This window comes from Aegilops tauschii, chromosome 2, assembly GCF_002575655.3.
Source record: "Aegilops tauschii subsp. strangulata cultivar AL8/78 chromosome 2, Aet v6.0, whole genome shotgun sequence".
NCBI classification, from domain to species: domain Eukaryota; kingdom Viridiplantae; phylum Streptophyta; class Magnoliopsida; order Poales; family Poaceae; genus Aegilops; species Aegilops tauschii.
The window spans coordinates 95,010,739-95,020,691 of record NC_053036.3 but is presented as its reverse complement, the minus strand read 5'-3'; the positions used below and the strand labels follow the sequence as shown (position 1 = coordinate 95,020,691).

Sequence of the window (9,953 nt, the reverse complement as noted above, 5' to 3'; positions counted from 1 at the left end):
CAAAGTAAAATTGTCTTTCATTTGCATATCAATGCAGAGCTATGGAAGTGGCGATCAGCAAGACCTACCCTGGCACCATGCACCGATGGTGCAAGTGTCATGTCCTGAGGAAAGCAAAAGGAACATTGGGTCCACTGTACACGAAGAAGAGTGATTTTCAGGCTGAATTTCACAAGGTTGTGAACCACATATGTTAACTGAGGACGAGTCTGAAGTAGGTTGGGGATTGTTGTTGGATAAATACAATCTGGGGTCTCACACCTACATGACCCAAAATATATGAAACCAAGAGGAAATGGGCAAAACCATACTTCAGAGGTGTGTTTTGCGCGAAAATGACAAGCACCCAGCAAAGTGAGAGCTCAAACCACGTGTTGAAATCATATATGCCCCCCTGCAAGCCCAATGCATGTTTTCATTAGGCAAAACATGAGGTTACAGTTTGACCGCGAGCGGGACGAAAGTTACGGGGAGAAGAGGACCATGATTGTAAGTAATTTTTCCCCCTTCAAAAATCAGGCCTGGTTTGTTTTATCGGATAGATTCCTTGCCCATGTCTTTGCCGTGTGTTTTCGAACATATATGTTGCACTTAAAAGTGACCAAAAAGCTGCAACTCATATGTTGATTCATCTGTACAAAAACCTTGGCAGGGCGGTGCTGTTAGGCGCACCAACCTTGCGATAGAGCGGCACGCAAGCAAAATTTACACTAGGAATATGTTTGAGGAATTTGGTCGCGTCCTAATCGAAGGGACCGCTTACAATGTTACTGGATTGGAGAAGATGAAGAAATGCAAAACGACCCACAATAATGCAGCCAAACGAGAGAAGTGAAGCAGGGTTGAGTATGAGGTGAGCATAAACGAAGCAAATCAATATTTACATGTGAGTGTGGTTAGTTTGAACACACTGGAATGCTATGCAACCATGTTCTGCGGGTGAGCTGCCCTATATCGTAAGAAGTCTTCTCTGATAAATCAGAAAATAAAATGAGAAAATTTGTGGTACTGAAGACTAAAACTCTTTTTTTTTCTTGATGATCACACAATTGATGGAGATTCTACACCTCGAAGAGATCCCTAAGCACCATATCGTGAAACGGTGGACGAGAGACGCAAGAGATATACTGCCAGATCACTTGGTCCAGTACCAATGAGATAATTCAGTAAACCTATCGTTCACGTGTAGGCATGCAACGCTGTACCTGAAGGCCATGGAAGTCGTGCGGATGGGGGATGCAAGTGTTGCATGTTATGACCATGTGAATGCAGGTCTCGGCGCTCTGCTGCTGAGTGGAGCCCCGTTGGCGGAGAAAAGGGATGGTTTGGCATTTGAGGACCGGTTGGTTGAAACAACGGGTGCAAGGCTACATGGCACCATGGACATTGCAAATGTGGAAGGAGGAGATGGACAATGCACGGTGCTGAGCATTCTGCTAGTGTGAATGGATTGCATGGTCTTGCAGCCCCGGACAAGCGTAGAGGTGCTGGAAGGCCGACAAACAGCAGAGAGAGAGAGCCCCATACGAAGGGTTAAGTAAACGAACCAGATTCTGCAGCATTTGTCGACGAGAAGGTCACAAAAGGACCACATGCCCGGAAAGAGGGGGATGCACCAAAGAAGCCACGGAAGCCAGGGAAATGCAAGAACTGCGGAATAGAAGGGCATCGGCGGAATACCTGCAAAAGCCCAATTGGTTTTGCTTGGAATTGAGCTATAAAAATTTCAGTTCGGCCTAAATGTTCTTAACCAGGGGATTTTCCAGTGTGTTTCAAATGGGCATTGCTCCACTCTGTATTCCTTCAGTCTAGATGGTCGTGTGTCCTGCTGTATCTAAGAGCATGAACTCTGTGCGTGTATGTTTGAACTGCGATGAACCATGTATGGTTTTCGTATGAATTCTGATGAACTAATTTACTTGCAGACATATTGTGTTCCTCCCTAGGAAAAAAATTCAGCAAACAGCAAGAAAAATGGGACATATGCCCAGTCTAGCTTTTTATTCGTCTTTCGTCTGAAATGGTATGTGATTTGCTTCCTGAACTGAAGATGTGCTGGGTTGACACATGGGCACCATGCATGATCACGGCGGAGTAGGTCTTGAGCGGGCACTCTCTTCTTCAAAATTCAGAAAACTAATGGGGCAGATTAAATGCGCACGGGGTCCTGGGGTAGCCTCGGATGCAGTATAAAACAGAGATTGCCTCAGTTCAGCAATTGCCAATAGTTCAAACATAATTGAAAGCTAGCGGCTGCATCAGATGGGGCGCTCGTTTGTTCAATCAGCGGCGAGTGGCTCAACCTAAACGTTCGGTGGGCGTGACACTTTTGGCGTCTCGAAAGATCAGGTGATCATGGATTCCCCCCTTCTTAACCAATCCATCTATAGTGATTCTCTAGAGGAGATGAAGCGCTGTGTTGTTTGCTGATGGAATCTGCTCCTCGCAGACATCGTCATCCACGGGCATGGATTCAAACGCGTGGAGTACAACGCAGCTGCCAGAGATGGAGTTGGGAATGGATCAATATGAAGAGGGGATTTTTTGATTTCGGATGGGGAATGGGCGTGGTGGACAGATAGGGAGTATGGGTTGGCATTTATGGCCAGTGCTCTGTGCTCTGGCCACTGTCTGGACAGACGCTTCACACGGCTCATGAACGCTCAGAACTATTGCCGAGCCATCTCTAGTCCTTCTGTCCCTCAACGGCAGCGAGACGCGTCGTCGCATTGAATGCATCTCAACAACAGTCGCAAAAACGACATATACGGAATGGAAATACACTGTGACGCACACATCCACATGTGAACCATCGGTCTGGATTTTGGGATCAGCTGAGCTCGAGCTCAGAAGAGGATTTTCGTACAAGATTCACCAGATAAGTGTTATAACAATAATGAGCACTGCTGTGGAAACCAATGGATTGAGTTGAAACCCTGCAAAATCATCCATTGGCTAGTATGTTCAGAAACCTCGTAAATGAAAAGAACAAGCAAACACCAAAGGACTGAACACCAAAGAACAGGTACAAACATCAACCAGATTAGAATAGCAACGGCAGCGCGTGCGCTGAAAACCAAAGTTTTATCTCTGCAATTTCCTGTACCGTTCTTCCTCTTCGTCGCCTCTTCTCTCGTAACGGACACCAGAATCTCTGTCGTGCCTAGACCGCTTGCTCTCTGATCTATCTTCTCTTCGCCTGTCATCGCCCCTCTGCCTATCGCCTCTTGGTCTCTCGGGGGATTTCTCATACCCGTTCCTGTCTCTATCTTTTATGTCTGATCTATCTTCTCTTCCCCTGTCATCACCTCTCTGCCTGTCGCCTCTTGATCTCTCAGGGGATTTCTCGTGCCCGTTCCTGTCCCTATCTTTTGTGTCTGATCTATCTTCTCTTCCCCTGTCATCGCCTCTCTGCCTGTCGCCTCTGGATCTCTCAGGGGATTTCTCGTGCATGTTCCTGTCCCTATCTTTTGTGTCTCTATCGCCATATCTTGTCCTAGAATCTCGGTCCCTGTACAACTCTGATCTTGAGGATTGACCATCCCTATCCCCTGATCTCGCCTCTTCTTTAGTCCTGTCAGGGAAAATTTTGTGGCTCTTTGGTGGATCATGGTCATGCTGCCGCCTTGCATTGCTGTCCTCCCTAGAACCTCGATCAGTGTTTGCATTTCTCTGAAAATATATTTCACGATCAGAATTAGTTGCCAAGCAATGGCTTTTTACTGGAACGACTGAACAACATTGCTGATGAACTATATGACAAGTATTAGTATTGTTATGGCGCTGCTAGAAGGAGGGCACGAGAGGGCCGGCCGGAGGCCTTTTGCCCACGGCCGGGCAAGAGGGAAGGAATTTCCTTCTTAATTCTTGCTTGATTAGATTGATACATCTAATCTCTTTATATAGAGAGGTTTACTTGACTCCCAAGGGCTTACTTGACCCCTAAGCAAGCGACCCTTATCTCTAATTAACCCTAAGACTAACGGGCTATACCGCCAGCCCAGGCCATTAGACCCATTACATACTCTAACACTACACCCCACCTGGACATGCAGCTTGTCCTCGAGCTGCAGCCTAACCAACTTATAACCATGACTCGACGCAACACAAACCTAACACCTAAAAACAAGCCTTTTACATCTCGGCTTGTTTTATTACTCTCAACCTGAAATGGACTAGGACGATTTATTTTGGACCCCTTGACAAAAAATGGACACCATCCGCATGTCGGACGTGCACGTGTACAGCCACCTGGATCCCATGGACACCACCTGGACAAAAGGAGTGCATGTGTATGGCTGTTGGTCTGCACCGCACAGGGAAGAGTGGACGGCTTGCGATGGAGAATGACGAGGAGGGGTGCGCCCCCCCAACCGTCGATGTCGCAGACTTTGAGGTCGCTGCCCGCAGGGAAAACAGCATGCCCAAGATCCCTGATGCAACAGACAAGATCGAGGTCCTTTGCGCAGCGAAACGCAGCTGGGAGGAGCGGCAGCTACAGACCACGCATCTCCCGCACACGCCGACGCGCTAGGAGGCCGCGCGCAGCAGCCTGCAGCCTCACCGCCGCCGACACGTGGCGGGTAGTGATCCAAGCCGGAAGCGGTGACGGCAACGGCGACGGCGGGAACTTGATCTGCTGGATGGGGACACCCTGGGGAAGCGGTAATGGCGACGGCGGGAACTTGATCTGGTGGATCGGGACTCCCGCCGGCGCGGTCGATGCGGGGCCGGAGCTGACCGGCGGTGGCTGCTGCAGCGGAGCGCCTGGCGCGGCAGAGGTCGCCAGGAGCGGCGGCTGCCACTGTAGCCAGGGCGGGGCGGTGGCGGCAGTGCATGGCAGCTGCAGCGGCCCGGCGAGCGCGGCGGGGACGCCCTGGGGCAGCGGCAGCGGCTGCTATGGCGGAGCGCCGGGCGCGGCGGAGGCCGCCAGGAGCGGTGGCTGCCACTGCAGCCAGGGCGGGGCGGTGGATGGCAGCTGCAGCGGCTGCTGCAGCCGTCCGGCGAGCGCGGCGGAGGCCGCTTGGTGCAGCGGCTGCCACGGCGGTGCGGTGGCGGCGATGGGCGGCGCAGCCGGGTGCGGTCCATAGGACCCGGCCAAGAACAGGTGGATCTCCTGGACCGCCTGGGTTAGGTCCCGCAGCACCTTGGACACCTCCTCCGGGGTGAGGACGGCGGGGATGGGCGCGACGGAGGATCCCAGCAACGGAAGAGACGGGTTGGACGGCGGTGAAGACATGATCGAACCGAAGCTAGCTGATACCAAATTGTTATGGCGCTGCTAGAAGGAGGGCGCGAGAGGGCCGGCCGAAGGCCTTTTGCCCACGGCCGGGCAAGAGGGAAGGGATTTCCTTCTTAATTCTTGCTTGATTAGATTGATACATCTCCTCTCTTTATATAGAGAGGTTTACTTGACTCCCAAGCAAGGCTTACTTGACCCCTAAGCAAGCGACCCTTATCTCTAATTAACCCTAAGACTAACGGGCTATACCGCCAGCCCAGGCCATTAGGCCCATTACATACTCTAACAAGTATACAGGACACATATTTCCAGCCTGGCAACAATAGAAAATGCGCACTGATAACCATAAATTGGTAAGTTATTATTACATTCAGAGAAGCATCCAACATGCTGTATAAATATCATAAATCCTGTCCAAAACAACAATCTCTAGCATACAGCCATATCTAGCGCAATGCAATAAAATGGTGCTTGTGTTTCCAACAACAAATGTTAAAACCTCTGGCAATGTGGGAATGTTACTCCAAAACAACATATCTGCTACGGAGTTCATGAAATATATTTTGCAGATAATGGCTCGTCCAAGTGAAGTATATGTAAAAACATGACAGTAAAGGCCTTACTGTGATAAGCACAAGTTTTCAGCATATCACCTCGAGAAAATATCAGTAGAAATACTCTAAAGGAACGTCATGGCAAAATGATAAGTAACTCATTTTCTATTAATAACTATAAACTGGCAATATAACTTGTTCATACGCGAAAAAACTTCTCATGGAAATTAACACAAGCTATGTCGTTTGTTGCTTGTGTACTTGGTAAATGGCTAAATGCACAAGCAGGACAGTTACCTGCTCATCATGTGAAAATTTGCAGGAAGCTCCGCGACTGCACTCACCTTTCTGGAAAGCATAGCAGACGCCACGTCCCTGGACAGCTACCTGCTCATCATGCGAAAACCTGCAGGTATCTCCCCGACTGCATTCGCCTTTCTGGAAAGCATAGCAGACACCACAGGATTCCCCCTTATTTTGTGGACCACGGTGTCTGTCATGCTCCCATTTTGGGTCATCCTCCTTAGAACCCCAACCAGTGTTTGCATTTCTCTGAAATATAACCATGAACACCAGAATTAGTTGGCAATCATGACGGTTCAGTGGAAGAATTTAAGAAGGTTACTGATGACTGTTACATTTGTTCCTGCATGTCCTTGATAACTGTTGCATGTTGAATTATTTTTGCCTTAGGAAGTTAGGAGTACGCTGCTCATGACAGCTATGTGATTCGAACCATGTTTTTTTTTTGCATCATGAAAATAGTTCAAAACATCTTCAGTGTTAAATTCCCCCTCTTCATTTCATTATCAAATGTAATGCTTTGACTTGTTTTTTTGGGCTAAAGACGATATGCAACTATATAGTACTCCCTCCGATCACTATTATAAGATGTTCTAACTTTTTTTCTGAATCGGATGTATATAGACGCGTTTTAGTATGTTTGTTCACTCATTTCAATCCGTATGTAGTCCATATTGAAATATCCAAAACATCTTATATTAGAGAACGGAGGGAGTAACATATAGTGTACGTCTGAACCGTCGTTAAACTCCAAAAGAAGCTGTGAGAAACTAAGAACAGGGCAAAATTGTCCCTCGCTAGCAGTGCCCGCTGAGACTTCCATGGACACCTAAACTTCTGAAGATAACGAGCATCCCAAACCCAAGAGTGGACCGATTCAGTTCTTCCAAAGACCGCTATTCTCTCTCTCTCTTCGTTCCAAGTTTATCTCTGCCATGTTCACATGGACAATGCTTATGTGTATATAAGTCCTATCAAGTTCATAAAGACATTCTGAAATATTATTCTCTCTCTCTCTCTTCATTCCAAGTTTGTATCTCTGCCATGTTCACATGGACAATGCTTATGTTATCATAAGTCCTATAAAGTTCACAAAGACATTTTGAAATACTCATGATTTATTTGATTCCATTTTTGTTATACACTAGATTAAATAGAACCGTCCTTGATTTGTGGCATAAGTTGTACGATTGTGACTTGTTATTTGTCTGCTCAAACTTCACATGACATCCCTAAATATCACAACAAACCGAGCTGCTTATTGACTGCCATAAGATGTCTTAGACGGTATCTACAACATGTAAAGTTTTATGTCCATGTATAAATTCAATCTTTGCACAAGTGTGCTAATAGTTTGATCTTAGCATTATATTCGATTTCTATCAAGGATTATTGGAAAGTGGTTTTGTGTATTATGTTTCGCTAATGTTAATTGATTGAGATTTTTTTGTCCTTATCCTTACCAAAGAAGGAATCATCAAGGACTACATATTTTTTATTTTCAAAATAAAAATAGAATACAAATTCAAAAGAAATACTCATGTGTTCTATAGGTTTTTTTTTTGAGAAATATGTGTTCTATAGGTAGAGACGTGCGTTGCACGTGCACGCTTACTAGTTGGAGTGAAATGCCAGGAACTAATTTTCTACCTAATAATTGATCTGGTTATCCTTTCCTCATTCTGTAGTGAAAAAACTTCACTCGTGCAAATTACTATGAGGCAGGTTGTGAATTGTTTGTAGGCATTCCTAACGAATAATCAAAAATGACCTGGACCAATGCAGTGAAATATTGCTACATGCCAGGTAGTTAATTGCTTGTTTGCATTCCTAACGAATAATAAAATGGCTAGAAGCTATTTTTCTACCTAATGATTTGGCAATATCCTCCGTGCTCATGCTATAGTGAGAAAACATTAGTCCAAATCACTACGAGCATGATGGTGAATGGGATGTGTGTAACAATTTGTAAACTGCAGAAGCAGGATAGATACCTGTTCATCATGGGAATATTTGCACGCATCGCCGCGGTTGCACTCGCCTTTCTGGAAAGCATAGCACACGCCACGCTCCTCCCTCTTCTTCTGCAGCTCCTCCTCGTCCTCCTCCTCCTTCTTCTTGTACTTCTCCACATGGTCAACCCTGATGATCCTCCCAAGAACCTTAGCCCCATTCAAGTTATCTACACCGCACGAGACGAAGCGAAAATGTTATCACTTCAGCAAAGCAATTGGAATCACACACAGAAGCGACCTAGTAGGAAAGGGGAAAGGGGACTCACCGACGGAAAGAACCGTGCTCCTCTGGTCCTCATAGGCGACGAATGCGAAGCCCTTGGACTTGCCGGTGGCCTTGTCGCGCACGAGGTTCACGTCAACCACCTCGCCGTACCTGAGAGAAGAGATCGGAAACCGGTCAAAATACTTCCCTGCCAAATCCGTCGGGAGGGGGAAACGGGCGGAAAAGCTAGGTCGGGGGGTGCGGTCTAATACTCACTGCGCGAAGACGGCGAGGAGGTCGCCCTCGGTGAGGTCGAAGGGGACGCCGCCGACGAAGACGTAGGCGGAGCCCCTGAACTTGGCGTGCCAGGATGCGTCCTCGCTGAGGCCCAGCGCCGCCTCCTTCTGGTTTATCACCTGCGTCCGCTTCACCTGCGTCAGGGGATTCATCTTCCACGATTCGCCGCCGCCGCGGAGATGGGTCGGATCCCTCCCCTTCCTAGAGGGAACCGGCGGTGCTCGTGCGGAATCTCGGGCAGATTTTCTCGAAGGAGCAGGGGATTGGGAGATTTAGAGGGGAAGAAGATGGGGATTTTTTTTGTTTAGGGTTCTTGGCTAGTCCATAAAGCCTGGGGTCGGTCCTAGGGTGCAATCTCCACCGGTGGTAATGCCGCCCCCTTGCCTGTCTACGCTAACCCAAAGGGGGGACGAGATTTTTGAACGTCCGACACGCCGGCAGCGCAGGAGAGGCAGCAACCGGCGGCGCAGGAGATGGATCGAGGAAGAGGTCCGGCGGCGCAAGATGTGGAGCGAGGGAGAGGGACAGCTGTGCAGGAGATGGGGCGAGGGAGATGGAGCGAGGGAGAGGACCCGCAGCGCGCACGAGCTGAAGCTAGGGAGAGGGCCGGCAGCGCAGCAGAGAGGGAGGGGGGAAGAGGGCCGGCGGCGCACCTGAGTGGGAGGAAGGAGGAGGTCGAGCGGCGCACCGGGAGAGGAGCAGCGATAGGGTTGCGGGTAGTCCTGGCCATGGGCAGCCCGGTCCGAAAAAGCCCGACCCCGCCGGGCCCGATGCTGCTCCTGGGCCAGGCCCGGGCCTAGTTTGAGCCCGAAGGCCGGGCCGGGCCTGGGCCCGTCGTTTTTGCGATTTCCTAAAGGGGCCCGGCAGGCTTTTATGTGTTTGGGCCGGGCTTGGGCGTAAAAACTAGGCCCGACAGCCCGGCCCGGGCCTGGGTTTTTTGCGTCGGGCTTGGCTAGGCCCGGCCCGAGGTATGGCCAGGTATAGTTGCGGGAGTGGAGAGGACTCGTTCCGAATATTCGTTGATTGGGGACGAGTGGGTTCTGTTCCGGTTGCTCTACCAAATGCTGGAATGAGGCCTGGTAATGGGTCTGACCCGTGACATTCCGGCCTGTGACTGCAACCAAACACACCCTAAAGAAGATCACCAGCGTGTACGTCAGTAAATTGGCATATTGAATAATATCATTAGCTCAATGGAAAAGCTCCCCTTCAGCCGATCGATCCTGCGTGAGCGTCCGTCGGCTCTGTGTCCATCGGATTGTCTGTTGATATGACGGACGAGAGCAACCCGCTCCATGCACACGTTTTCTGCAACCGAGTACCTGAGCGTTTTGTTT

At 49.0% G+C, this 9,953-nt stretch overlaps 1 protein-coding gene across 1 annotated transcript; it reads right to left on the bottom strand.

The window, feature by feature from the left end:
- Nucleotides 1-2,804: 2,804 nt before the first annotated feature.
- Nucleotides 2,805-9,334, bottom strand: LOC109744944 (zinc finger CCCH domain-containing protein 25). The gene is made up of 5 exons (XM_020304082.4): nt 8,596-9,334; nt 8,381-8,490; nt 8,094-8,281; nt 6,094-6,348; nt 2,805-3,672 (listed from the first exon to the last, which is right to left on the bottom strand). Exons 1-5 carry the CDS (start codon nt 8,766-8,768, stop codon nt 3,085-3,087), a joined length of 1,314 nt encoding a protein of 437 aa, XP_020159671.1. The 5' UTR covers nt 8,769-9,334; the 3' UTR covers nt 2,805-3,084.
- Nucleotides 9,335-9,953: the final 619 nt, after the last annotated feature.

Coding starts and splice junctions, on each gene's coding strand:
- LOC109744944 (XM_020304082.4), bottom strand. CDS start 8,768: ATGAATCCCCTGACGCAGGTGAAGCGGACGCAGGTGATAAACCAGAAG. Junction 8,282..8,380: donor GAGCACGGTTCTTTCCGTCG/GTGAGTCCCCTT, acceptor CGTGCGGTGTAG/ATAACTTGAATGGGGCTAAG. Junction 6,349..8,093: donor AATATTCCCATGATGAACAG/GTATCTATCCTG, acceptor GTTATATTTCAG/AGAAATGCAAACACTGGTTG.